At 41.6% G+C, this 15,311-nt stretch overlaps 1 protein-coding gene across 1 annotated transcript in view; it reads right to left on the bottom strand.

Moving 5' to 3' along the window:
- mast4 (microtubule associated serine/threonine kinase family member 4) overlaps positions 1-15,311 on the bottom strand; it is a 275,602-nt gene that overhangs the window by 185,818 nt on the left and 74,473 nt on the right. Inside the window, 1 exon segment of the mRNA XM_084325402.1 lies at positions 8,720-8,876. Coding sequence (XP_084181528.1) covers positions 8,720-8,876 — 157 coding nt within the window.

Below are 15,311 nucleotides of genomic sequence, written 5' to 3'. Positions count from 1 at the left end.
AACTTACTGTGCATTGTAGTGTAAATGTGGGAGAAACGTACTGTGCATTGTACTGTAACTGAGAGCGATTGCACTGCTTTTATACTGATTTCATGTCTGCACTTTATGCATTGCTTTTATTTTGTCAATGCTCTGCTCATTCTATGCCGGTCTATATTTATGCAAATGTTATGCTCATTTTACGCCTAGGTCTATTTTATCTCTACATAAAATACTCTTGTACGAACTCTTGTACGAAAGGTGCTATACAAAAAAAAGTGTATTATTATTTTTTATTAGAAATGGAAGAAAAAGATTATTTGATTTAAATTACATTATTGCCACACAAATAAAACCTTGTATCATTATTTCAGATGTGTTGTTAGGGTCGAGTGTCAATCACCTTTCTTTTTTTTTCAAGGCAATTAAATTAATCCAGTTTGCTTGCGGGTGAAACGCGGTCATGATTATTTCAGTCCCCTCCAAGAGCCCATAGCATGGTATTAACCAGCAATACCTCTGTTGTTCACAAGCGGCTCACCCCACTTGACCTTTTATACAACAACTTGGCCTGCTGAAGGATTACAATGATGATATTTCAGTTGTTGTTGTTGTTGTCGTCAGAGATCTAGGCTCAATTTCATCAAAGTGAAAATAACTTTTCACTTTTTTGTGTTTATTTCATGTTTTTAATGTATGAAAGATTGTGTATTACTGCAATTTTTTATATTTTTTTTATAAATCATAGTGGTTGAAAAATTTGGGTCGCGACTTAATGACTAAGGAAAATGTTGGGTCCCGAGGCTAGACCAGTTGAGAACCACTGGCTGTAGACAATATAATTAACTCTGAAGATAAAAATGAAAGAAAAACAGTGTAAACAATATAATTAACTCTGAATATAAAAAATATGAGAACAATAAACAGTGTAAACAATATAATTAATGCTGTTTTCTCAGATCTAAATATATAGTTGTTGTACAAAACTTGTAAGTGGCTTTGGATAAACGTCACCAAGCCCATACACAGATGAAGACAGGGAGCGAAATTAAAGCCCGCCAAGCGCCATTTGCTGGCAGATTTTACGTTTGACGGGTGGGACTGAGAGGTCTGTCCGCCATGTGGCGGGCAACGAAATAGTCATGTGAAAACCGATCGAATAACATGATCCAATTCTTAGTGGAGTTCTCACTCGCTGTCTCAAGCACACAGACATGCAACGCGCTGCTCCTCCCTCCTCCAGCCCCTCCCAACCCCATGTAAACAGAGAGGCTAGAGTCGGGCCGTGCAGTCTGCTGACTGCTCTAACGTTAGCTACCGTTACAAAATGACCCAGTCAACTATTCACTTTTAGTTTAATAATGAGGCATTGTCCGTTATCTAGCCGGCTAGCTACTGATAGCTCCCGATATCAACAAATTCTCCAGCAAGTCTAGTAGTGCATAATACCTCCGTTGGATAGGTAGCTATCTAGTACACGTTAGCTCCAGTAGGGTCCAGCTGCAGCGCCGGAGAATCCTTGCTGGAGCTGGAGGCTACAGTATAGGGCCCAGCTGCAGCGCCGGAGAATACTTGCTGGAGCTGGAGGCTACTCGAGTATACACAGAGACAGTGGAGCTGTTTGCAGATAGCGAGCATTTTGACTAGTTGCGTGGTGTCGATGTCTCGCAGATAATACAACTACAAGTATGATTATATAATATATATATTTTATTATAAAAAAAAAATTAAAAAAAAATGACTGGTAAGAAATATGCTTGGCGGGTAGATTTTTCTCATCTACCAGCCACTGGCCGGTGAGTCAAAAAGTTAATTTCGCTCCCTGGATGAAGACCTTAAATATTACAAATGTTTGGATGCCTACCATTGCCTATCGCCTGGTGTGTGGATGGGTGAGCGAGGCACCGTATCAGCTCATCGATGACATGTGATGTGTGTATTGTGAAAGCCAAGGTAGGCGATTCAATAACGTTACTAGATCGGCTGATCTTACATTTGAATTGTTTTTCTAATAGTCTACTAGTACAAATGTTTGGATCGAAAAATGCTGATCGTTACTTTGATAGTTCGTTCAGACGGGAGAGGAGAGGAGAGGGGGGTGTTCGCCTCCTTTTTTGCACTCTTCTCCCTGATTTGTAATAGCTTTTGACAATCTGAAGTACTCCCAAATGCTTTTCCCGGTCCGACCGATTAGCGCAGCCAAAAACACGGCAATAATTGACCATTTTGAGCAACAATGACCAGGAGGCAGGAACAGTTGCTAGTTCGCTTGCATTGGATACGTTCAGTATCTCCTCGTCACCACAATAATGGGGGCATCGCTAGATGGTGGAACACACAAAATCGGCGGATTCGTGTATACACATGCGTAGGGCTGGGCGATATAACGATAACGATAAATATCGCGATATATTTTAATAATCGATATCGAATATCGAAATTAAAAAAAAATCGAAAAATCGTTTTTTTTTTTTTTTTTTTTTTTTTTACCTGCAACAGGGCAGTTTTAAAACCAGAGACAGTGGACAGACTTGTCTTTCTTGCCTGCAACTTAAAGTAATGGCTTTGCTTGTCCAAATGACAATACTGACCAAATTCAGATTTCTTTTTCTCTTGTCCATTTATTTTGTTTGCTTTCTAATTTAAAATACATTTTGAAACCGTCTGTACACAGTAGGCTATGTGTGCTAGCAGAACTAGACTCCAGTCACGAGTCACGGTGCACATGTGCGGTGGTTTGTCCACCAAAAAAGCGCCAAAAGATCGAAAATAACTGTTCAACTCCTCTGGAGCCACAGCCAGCAGAGAAGCCGGTTTACTTTAGCTTTTAAACCAGCTGCAGCCTGAGAACTGGAGTGTGAGGGGATGTAACACTAAAGATGGCGGCAACGACAAAGAATTGCTGCAAAATAAACATACATCTGTTGTTAAAAAAAAAAAAAAAAAAAAAAAAATTATACTTATAACAATTCGATAATTATCGATATCGAGAAATAAAATAAAATTATCATATCGTTATCGCGATATGATTTTTTTCCATATCGCCCAGCCCTACACATGCATATAACCCACATAACTCTGTATGACAGCATGTACAATAATGCTGTATATATAATATATATGCGTGTGTCTAAAGGTTTGAGAAGTGGCTTGTGATCCGACGGTCGTTGGTTTGATCCCCAGACTGGTGGTTGAAGTGAGTGAATGACGCTATCCTCTCCCTTAACAACTACCGCGGAAATGCCCTTGAGAAACCCCCGACAGCTTCAGTGGAACTGCTCAGTCAGTAGCCAACAGTACAAGACTGTGTGTGTGCGTGTGCGTGTGTGTGTGTGTGTGTGGCCGCCCCTCCCCCCTGTAACTAACTACCCTGCTAGGTCATGGCTGTAAATACGAATGTGTTCTTAGTCAACTTGCCTGGTTACATAAGGGTCACATCACAACCTTTACTTGAATGTAAATACAGTAAGGCCCATAAATATTTGGACATTGGCACAATTTTCTCAATAGATTAGCTTATATAGAAAATATATAATATATATAATTAAAGCTGAACGTCTGCACTTAAAGCACATCTTGATTGTTTCATTTAAAGTCCATCGTGGTGGTGTACAGAGAGAGAGTCATAAATATGTCATGAATATGTCAAAATATTTATGACTACCTGACTGTATAACCTAACCCCACCATTAGCCCGCTCCAGTAGCATGCAAGCCTGTTCATTTAAAAACAAATCGTCTCGGCTACACATAATTCAGTGCTTCACAATGCCATTTAGACATGTGTGAATGGTGCAATATAACCAATTACAACCTCACTCGATTATCAACATTTCATTGCTATAACTGTTTTATTGCACTGTACTATTGCACTCTCTTACTCCATTATTACTGTATTGCAGGAAATGTCCATTTTATCAGTGACAATCAAACCGTAAACAAAGAGGCCTATTAACTCATTGACTGCCGGGAATTAGCAGGCTCTAGCAGCACTGCCACGCTTTAAAAGATAGGACTGCATCACCTTGTTTGTAGAGCTATAACTATATTCTATATTATAGCTATGGATACAATACTATGGCCCATTTGACATCACATATCTATCGTTCAATATGTGAAAAATAATAAAAATTTTCCATCCATACAATCCCGTGTTATATACCGTGGTGAATATAAGTATGGTTTTAGAGCGGTCTAGGGTAATTCCCGAAAATGCTGAGTTAATTCCACTATAGACGTTTCCGTGTCTTGCCTGTACACGCTATTATTCCGAAATCAAATCAATATCATAGGTATTATGTTCCATCATGAATGCATGAAAGGGGGGGGGGGGGGGGGGGGGGGGGGGGTCGTTTCTGATTATTTGATTGTCAGTAACGGCAATCGTATTGAACACCAAAAAACGCTAATCAGCCCGATCGGTATAAAAGCATTGCAGGATCAAGTAAAATTTTTTAGCGTTTATCGCTTTTTAATACTGGGCAGTCCAGTAGAGAGAGAGGAGGAACAGGAGACAGAGTGGGGGGAAGACATTCGGCAAATAACGACGGGTCCGTGGAATCGAACCCGGGTCGGCCGTGCCACGACTCAACATGCTCAGAGCTCCATGCTCTGTCTCAGCGGTTTTCACTGTTGCCTTCTGGCCGCCGTTATGACGTCCCACCAAGTAGGAACAACCGCTACGCCAAATCTTTTGTCCCCTCGGCTATCAGACTTTTAAACACAGGCAGTAGTCATTTTAAGTAGCCTTTGCACTTGGTTGTCTGTTTTTTTACTTTTACTTTGCTGGATTGTGTATCACATGGAGTGTTTCTCTTTTCTTTTCTTTTTGCCGTGCTGTCGTTGAGATGTTTTGTTGTTTGTTTGTCTTTGTTGCTCGTTGGTGAAGCTGCAAATATGAATTGCCCCACGCAGGATCAATAAAGTTGTCTGAATCTGAACATTACAAATCTCTTGTCGTGTAATTAACACAACATTATGCATACTTTGACAATAAATAAAATAATAATTTGTTCTTACTTGCCTGGGTAAATAAAGGTTAAATAAATGTAAAAAAAATTAAAAGAATAAAAGATCTTTTTTTTATTATTTTTATTTTTTTTGAAAACAGATACCAATATTTTCCGATATCACAGTTGTATGCCAATATCGGACGATAATATCGGACATCCCTAATTATTATTATTATTATTACTCCAAAACCTCTAAAGCCAAACAGAGCTCCCGGAGGAGCAGGTGAGTGACAGCGGGACACGGCACAAATTGATTCTTAATTCATCTCAAACTCCGCCCCCTCTCTTCTTGCTCCTCACAACTGTTGCTTTTAGTTGTGATTGGAGGATCAAGAAAACAGGGCGGAGCTTGAGATAGGTCCATTGGGGTTTCCTCGCTCCCAGAACCGTTGAAGAAAACCTTTGGAACTGCCTCACGCTATAAAGCCCACGGGTCAGTGTGTCGCACAGTAAAATGATCATGCCTTATCTTAATTATCGCCTAAAGGTATAAGAGCATAGGTGGGCTGAGGGTCATAAACACACAGTAAAGCCATAAAGCTGACGGCCAGGTGCAACAGTAGCCTGCTCCGCCAAAGCCAATCACTCACAATAAATGGTTAGTCTGTAGAAGTGGTCGACATGTGTCAATATTAGTTCCTTGGATAAGACTGATACGACTAGAACACTCTACTGTTCACTCATCTCACCTTATATCAGTTATTGTGTTGAAGTATGGGGGAATACTTATGGGACCAATATAAAACCATTATATATACTACAGAAGAGGGCTGTAAGAATCACACATAAAGTGAGTTATCGAGAACACACAAATACATTATTTATTAAATCTAGAATAATTAAACTTGAAGACATGGTTAAGTTTCAAACAATGTTAATTATGTTTAGGGCAAGAAATAATACACTGCCAGAAAAACTACAAAATCTTTTTCATTTAGAAAGTGAGTTTAGTAGGAGAAAATACAATTTTAAACATCAGTTTGCACGCAGAAAAACTACAACATCTTTTTCATTTAGAACGTGAGTTTAGTAGGAGAAAATACAATTTTAAACATCAGTTTGCACGTACCACACTTAAACAGATGTGTCCTTCAGTTATTGGTGTAAAGTTGTGGAATTCTCTCCATTCTTCTTCCTGCTCCTTTTGTCCATTGAATGATATTTATGATTGTGTAATGAAGAAACTCTGATTGTATGATTCCATGTGGCAAATAAAAACTCTGAACTGAACTGAACTGAACTATGAGCTTATCACAGCTAACACAATGCATCTTCAAGAAGGCTATGCAACGTTCAGTTGAATAGTTTTGCTGTAAGCAGGGATATTCTAGAGCTGGTAATAGTATACAAAAATCTTGTTGGAAAGTGTTCTCCACCTGGTTTGGAAACCTTGGGGGCCAAGAATAAGAACAAACTGTCAAGGATCGTTAACATGGCCAGTAAAGTTATAGGGAAACCACAAAAACTATTGTCTGAGTTATATGTACTCTGGAATAGAGACAAGGCTCAGCAAGTTATTGTCTTGATCCTTTCTATCCCCTTCATAGTGAGTTTGACAAGCTTGCATCTGGAAGGCGCTATAGTGGTTCCCCTAGCTCCCCAAAAACACATTTAAGAAGTCTTTCATCCCACATGTCATTGCTCTGATGAATTCTTAGCTTGGTACTGGTTAGGTACAGGAAGCTCCGTCTGTGTTTGTGTCGTTCCTCTTCCGTCTATGTATTGGGCTGTTTTTGGGTTTGTACTGTGCCTGTGTGGACTTTGTACCGTGTTATTTTTTCATATTTTCATATTCAGATCTAAATTTTACTGTATATATATACTAGGGATGCTCGATATTGGCTTTTTTACCGATACCGATATTGTCCAACTCTTAACTCTTTCAGTGCCACTCACGAGATTTCTCGTGTTTTTTTATAGGTGGTTGCTAGCCACTCACGAGATTTCTCGGAATTATTATTATTATTTTTTTTTTGCGATCTGAAAAATTATTGCATCACCCGAGCCTACCCGAGTATTGCCGAGCTGCGCCGGTGATCACTGTGGAAAAAAGCGCCCCCTGTCGTCTCCCAGATGACATAAGTGATTTTGGAATGGACTCAATGAAAATGAATGGGGAAAAAAATCCGGTACTCCACATTTTCCAGTTCACTGATCCAGCCGGGGTTACTAGAGTTCATTCTGGAGCCTCAGATCCCAGCGGATCATAGAGATCCACTGTGTCGCGTTGGATCCATACACGTATCGATTTTTTCGAATGGTGATCAGGAATTGGAATATACCAGTTGGATACCATCTGATGTCAGGTAAGGACTCTATGTTATCAGTGGTAGGATAATCAGAGTAAGTTTGATGAAGTTATAAGCTGTTTTGTGAAATGTCTTCTTTCGGTTTCAATGTAAAACTCCGAGAGGAAATCAACGAGGCGATTATCCGCGCGCGGCCGTAATGTGCGTGCGTGCACGTATAATATTGATCATCTAGCGTTTATTTGAAAACGATTCATAAAAAGGCCGACGAATATCAACGTTGTGGAATATTCTACTAAAAGACGATTTTCATAGAATGCTCCAGAATGAGCTGTTTTTTATATCAAAACGGGGGCTTTTCTAACTGCTCTGAAACGGCAACGACGCGATAAAAAAACAATCTGCCTTCACAGCACTGTCTGGAAAATAGTCTTTGATAATGCGATGGGCAGATTAGACACATAGCCATAATCTAAAACATAGATTAGGCGATATTAACGTTAACATTGGCGCGGATGGTGGCATTCAAGCGGTAAAATGGAAAACCAGGCGTGGCACTGAAAGAGTTAATTTCCGATACCGATATCAACCGATACCGATATATGCAGGGCCCCCCCCCCCCCCCCCCCCCCCCCCACCCAAAAAACGGAATAATTTCAGGTAATTAACATTACATATCTCTTGTTGTGGAATTAACACAACATTATGCATACTTTGACAATAAATAAAAATCAGAATTTGTTCTTACTTGCTTGCCTGGGTAAATAAAGGTTATAGAAATGTAAAAAAAATAATAATAATATTTTTTTGAAAACAGATACCGATATTTTCCGATATCACATTTTAATGCCGATATCGGCCGATAATATCGGACATCCCTAATATATACTAGTCTTTCTACTAGTACCCTGCCCATACCTGCACCCCCCCCCCCCCCCCATGCTGCTATGACACCCGAAATTTCCCCCAAGGGGATCAATAAAGGAATATCTTATCTAAACTCGTTGGAAACAATTGGGATCATTTAAGTACACGACTAAATATATAACATAGGTTTAGTCGTTTTTAGACATTTTAATGCAGAAATGTTGCATATGATGGCTTTAAGAGATGCGATAGTTAACATTATGTGATCATTAATAGATGTGATAGTTAACGCTCTTAAAACCCTTTCACTGCCACACTACCAAACTGTTAACCCTTTCACTGCGACAATACACAGAAGGTTAACCCTTTCACTGCCGCACGACAGCTGGTTAACCCTTTCACTGCCACACTACAGAAGGTTAACCCTTTACTATCACACGTTAACCGTCGGTAGTGTGATTAGTAAAGGGTTAACCTGCTGTAGTCGTGTGGCAGTGAAAGGGTTAAGAAATGTTTTAGTTGATAGATGCGACAAGTTTAAAATGTACAGCTTTGGGTTTGGCGTGTTATTGGAACAGTATATTATCCATCCCATAATAGCCCTGGGGTTCACCTGTGAGAGCGCCCCCCAGGCTGCCTCTGCGGAGGTTCTTGCCGTCCTCTCCGCTGAGCTGCCGCTTGAACCGGGTCGCCAGGCTGGAGCCGTGAGTCACGTCCGGGTTACTGGACTTCCGGAAGGGCATGGAGGGAGGATACAGGATGTTGTCCAGCTGGAGGAGGAGGAGGAGGAGCAGAAGAGCCACAGCGAGACAATGAGTATCATCGTTAGGTGACATCAAGTATCATCGTTAAGTAACATTAAGTATCATCGTTAGGTGACATGGAAACCACTTATCATCGTTAAGTAACATTAAGTATCATTGAATAAGTAGGGTTGAGCACCGAAAACCGGTTCTAATAGGAACCGGTTCCTAACTTCCGGTTCTGGAACCGGAAGTAACATATTTGCATTTCGATTCTTAATTTCGATTAGTAAAAAAAAAAAATTGTTTGTTAATTAATACCCTAGTTACAGTACAGCAACCAAATTAAACTGTATCAAGTCAACTAAAAATGTGAATAGTATGAAAAAAATATAAAATTTCAGGGTGACGCCTGTGCACCGCCGGCCAACGGGAGAGGGTCTCTCGCGAGTCTCTATGACAAACGGTACACTATTACACTATTACACACTATTACACTATTACACTATTACACACTATTACACTATTACACACTATAACACTATTACACTATTACACACTATTACACTATTACACACTATTACACTATTACACACTATTACACTATTACACTATTACACACTATTACACTATTACACACTATAACACTATTACACTATTACACTATTACACACTATTACACTATTACACTATTACACACTATTACACTATTACACACTATTACACTATTACACACTATTACACTATTACACACTATTACACTATTACACACTATTACACTATTACACACTATTACACTATTACACTATTACACACTATTACACTATTACACTATTACACACTATAACACTATTACACTATTACACACTATTACACTATTACACACTATTACACTATTACACACTATTACACTATTACACTATTACACTATTACACTATTACACACTATTACACTATTACACACTATAACACTATTACACTATTACACTATTACACTATTACACACTATTACACACTATTACACTATTACACACTATTACACTATTACACACTATTACACTATTACACACTATTACACTATTACACTATTACACTATTACACTATTACACTATTACACACTATTACACTATTACACACTATTACACTATTACACACTATTACACTATTACACACTATTACACTATTACACACTATTACACACTATTACACTATTACACTATTACACTATTACACTATTACACACTATTATACACTATTATACACTATTATACACTATTATACACTATTATACACTATTATACACTATTATACACTATTATACACTATTATACACTATTATACACTATTACACACTATTACACACTATTACACAATTACACTATTACACTATTACACTATTACACTATTACACACTATTACACACTATTACACTATTACACACTATTACACTATTACACACTATTACACACTATTACACTATTACACTATTACACACTATTACACTATTGCACTATTACACACTATTACACACTATTACACTATTACACTATTACACTATTACACACTATTACACTATTACACCGAGTACAATGGCACAATCCGCAAGTCTCTACGACAAACGGTTCAAGAGATACACTGAGGGGGTGTGGCCTAAGGGGGCGTGGTCTAAGGATCGGGGGAGTGGTCAACATCGACCAATGAAAGGTGGTCAACATCGACCAATGGCACAAACCGCAAGTCTCTACGACAAACGGTTCAAGAAATACACTGAGGGGGTGTGGCCTAAGGGGGCGTGGTCTAAGGATCGGGGGAGTGGTCAACATCGACCAATGAAAGGTGGTCAACATCAACCAATGAAAAATGAAAGAGGATATCCCTACTGAGTACAATGACACAACCCGCAAGACACAACCCGCAAGACAGAGGGCGCTGTCCAGCAATTCAGTACTGCAACACAGTGATGGGCAATGATGGGTTAAGTGGATGATGTCATTGGCAGGTCAGCTGAGCCATGAGCCCTGAGCCTCACAGCTGTTAAGCCTGAACCAATCAGCCATGAGCACAATGACTTGCATATTCTGAATTTTCTTTACATGACTGCATTGTCACGTTGATTAAAAGAAAACTATAAGAGATGAAGCGTTGTGACTCGCACAAGAGCACTACAACGAGTAGGCGAAGGGTTGTGTGCGATAATTGTGGCATTCGTGCGATATTGTGGCACTCCTTCGGCGATCGGAACAGAAGGCTAAAAAATAGTGTGAAAAAAGTGATTTCTAGAGTGCGATTGCATGGCGGTCAATGGGGAGGAGAACCTTCAAACAAATGGTCGTCAGTTGAGATAGAAATGTCCAATTCCATTTATTTTTCTTTTGTGAGCGGGCTGACAGCCGTGTCATCATTTTGATGTGTTTGTTTTATTTCTATGTCCAAAATTGAGATCACACTCGCAATTCACCCAAGGTAGGGGAAAAAAGATTATTTCAGCTGCTACTCTAAATTGCAATGCATTTCCAATGGGACAGAAATGTTACCGTTTAAAGTCGATTCGTAGCCAGACGGTGCGGTGAAACTTTACGAGTTCGAATACCGGAGTTGACATAGGCAAGCCGCTCGTTTTGATACCTTTCACGTGTATGGGGCGCGAACGCTCTGGCACGAGTGGTGTTTGCAAAATCGGTGGAATAAAGAAGAATAAAAAGAGTATAGATATCTATAGTGTGGGTGGCAACCTGGCTTCGCCAGGTCACCCACACTAAATATAAAATTTCTAAAAAAAATTAAAATATTTCCTGCGAAATAAGGTGTGACCTGTTTTGACCTGCACCTCAAAGAATCGGAATCGAGAATCGTTTAGAACAGGAATCGATAGAGAATGTTTCAGATATTGATTGACATGTCAGAAAGTTAACACAGCTGCTGGAAGAAAAAGTAGCCAACTACTGTACCATATATACATGTGAATATACGTCATATAGACAAGCTTCAGTGTTATACTGTCCTCACCGTGTCATAACCTGTCCTCACTGTGTCATGACCCGTCCTTACTGTCGGTGTCATGAACTGTCCTCACTGTGTCCTCACTGTGTCCTCACTGTGTCATGAACTGTCCTCACTGTGTCCTCACTGTGTCCTCACTGTGTCATGAACTGTCCTCACTGTGTCCTCACTGTGTCCTCACTGTGTCATGAACTGTCCTCACTGTGTCCTCACTGTGTCCTCACTGTGTCATGAACTGTCCTCACTGTGTCCTCAATGTGTCCTCAATGTGATATGAACTGTCCTCACTGTGTCCTCAATGTGATATGAACTGTCCTCACTGTGTCCTCAATGTGATATGAACTGTCCTCACTGTGTCCTCACTGTGATATGAACTGTCCTCAATGTGTCCTTACTGTGATATGAACTGTCCTCACTGTGATATGAACTGTCCTCACTGTGATATGAACTGTCCTCAATGTGTCCTCACTGTGATATGAACTGTCCTCACTGTGTCCTCACTGTGATATGAACTGTCCTCAATGTGTCCTCACTGTGATATGAACTGTCCTCAATGTGTCCTCACTGTGATATGAACTGTCCTCAATGTGTCCTCACTGTGATATGAACTGTCCTCACTGTGATATGAACTGTCCTCAATGTGTCCTCACTGTGATATGAACTGTCCTCACTGTGATATGAACTGTCCTCACTGTGTCCTCACTGTGATATGAACTGTCCTCCCTGTGTCCTCACTGTGATATGAACTGTCCTCACTGTGATATGAACTGTCCTCACTGTGATATGAACTGTCCTCACTGTGTCCTCACTGTGATATGAACTGTCCTCAATGTGATATGAACTGTCCTTGAACTTCAGTTTGAACAGGCTGACTCTAGAGGCATGTGGCAGGGCCTCAGAACAATGACAGACTACAAAGGAACCCCCCTCAAACTGAACAGTGACATCTCCTTAGCAAATGATCTCAACTCCTTCTATGCGAGGTTTGAGGCTGTGAATAACAACACCAGCCTACAAACCACGGCAATGGGGGGGGGGGGGTCTGCTGATGGAGACTCAGTGTTCAGGGTAACAGAGCATGAGGTGAGACGGATCTTTAAAAAAGTGGATATCAGGAAGGCAACAGGACCGGACGGCATCCCCGGCCGCGTCCTAAAAGTCTGTGCCGACCAACTGGCCCCGGTTTTCACTGACATCTTCAACCTGTCCTTGGAACAGGCCGTCATCCCCACCTGTCTGAAGAAGTCCACCATCATCCCTGTACCCAAAAAATCTACGCCCGCTTGCCTCAACGACTACCGCCCTGTAGCCCTCACCTCCATAGCCATGAAGTGCTTTGAGAAGCTAGTGAAGGGCTACATCTGTTCCTCCCTCCCCATCAACCTGGACCCTCTGCAATTTGCATATCGCCCCAACAGGTCCACGGAGGACGCCATAGCCCATGTGCTGCACACAGCAGCATCACATCTGGACAAGAGGAAGGGGAACTATGTGAGAATGCTGTTCATCGACTACAGCTCAGCATTCAATACCATAGTCCCCTCCAAACTCATAACCAAGCTCAGGGACCTGGGCTTGAACTATGACCTGTGCCAGTGGGTCCTGGACTTCCTGACGGGCAGACCCCAGGTGGTAAGAGCCGGCAACTGCACCTCCTCATCCATCACGCTCAACATAGGGGCCCCCCAGGGCTGTGTTCTGAGCCCCCTCCTCTACTCCCTGTACACACATGACTGCGTAGCACAGCGGAACAACAACACCATCATCAAATTTGCTGATGACACAGTAGTGGTGGGCCTGATCTCTGCCAACGACGAAAGGGCCTACCTGGAAGAGGTAGAGAACCTGTCACAGTGGTGTCAGGAGAACTGCCTCTCCCTGAACGTCAGCAAAACAAAAGAGATGATTGTGGACTTCAGGAGGTCGGGGGTCAAGGACTACAGCCCCCTCAGCATCGACGGGGCACCGGTTGAGAGAGTGAACAGTTTCAAGTACCTCGGAGCCCACATATCCGAGGACTTGTCATGGACCACACACATTGACAGTGTTGTGAAGAAGGCACGACAACGCCTCTACTTCCTCAGGCGCCTAAGGAAGTTCCAAGTCAGCCAGAAGATCCTTAGGAACTTCTACTCATGTACAATAGAGAGCATCCTGACCGGCAACATCACCTCCTGGTTTGGGAATAGCACTGCACAAGACCGTAGCAGACTACAAAGAGTGACACGTTCAGCCGAACGCACAATTAGAGGGGGGCTTCCCACCCTCCAGAACATTTACAACAAGCGGTGCAAGGGGAAGGCTAAGAGAATTATTAAGGACTCGAGCCACCCGAACAACTGCCTCTTTGAACTGCTGCCGTCAGGCAAGCGATACCGGAGTCTTATGGCGAGCACAGAAAGACTCAGAAGGAGCTTCTATCCCCAGGCCATCAGGCTGCTAAACGAACAATAATCGCTAAACGAACAATAATCACTATGCAACAACCACCAAATGCACACAGCACACACACCCACACGCACACACACACTCACTCAAACAAACAACACACTGCAGCACCCACTCTCCACACTTAGATCACACAAACACACTTACACTTTATATTTATTGATAAAGGATTTGCACTACAACTCGTACACCTACTGTGAATTGTACCTAAACTGCACCTCGTCCATTTATGCCTTGCACTATATAGTATTGTATATTAGTACACTGCACAGTATTGTATATTGTATGGTAACTACGTCTACGAACATTGTACATATGTCTAAACTGAACACTGTGACCTCTTTTTTTTCTTCTAATTTTTACTATGTTTTTATTTCATACTTATCTTGTCATGCACAGTCTCTGGAGCGCAACAGTAAGAAGCATTTTGTACAAAAGTATTCTGTACTTCTGTATGACAACTATTAAAGAAACTTGAACTTGAAACTCACTGTGATATGAACTGTCCTCTCTGTGTCCTCAATGTGATATGAACTGTCCTCTCTGTGTCCTCCTCACTGTGTCCTCACTGTGTCCTCACTGTGTCCTCACTGTGTCCTCACTGTGTCCTCTCTGTGTCCTCTCTGTGTCCTCACTGTGTCCTCACTGTGTCCTCACTGTGTCCTCCTCACTGTGTCCTCCTCACTGTGTCCTCACTGTGTCCTCACTGTGTCCTCACTGTGTCCTCACTGTGTCCTCCTCACTGTGTCCTCACTGTGTCCTCACTGTGTCCTCACTGTGTCCTCACTGTGTCCTCCTCACTGTGTCCTCACTGTGTCCTCACTGTGTCCTCACTGTGTCCTCTCTGTGTCCTCACTGTGTCCTCACTGTGTCCTCACTGTGTCCTCACTGTGTCCTCACTGTGTCCTCACTGTGTCCTCACTGTGTCCTCTCTGTGTCCTCACTGTGTCCTCACTGTGTCCTCACTGTGTCCTCTCTGTGTCCTCACTGTGTCCTCACTGTGTCCTCACTGT

This window comes from Notolepis coatsorum (genome assembly GCF_963971535.1).
Source record: "Notolepis coatsorum genome assembly, chromosome: 11".
Lineage (NCBI taxonomy): Eukaryota > Metazoa > Chordata > Actinopteri > Aulopiformes > Paralepididae > Notolepis > Notolepis coatsorum.
Note: the sequence above shows the minus strand (reverse complement) of the source record. Positions and strands in the feature narration are given on the sequence as shown.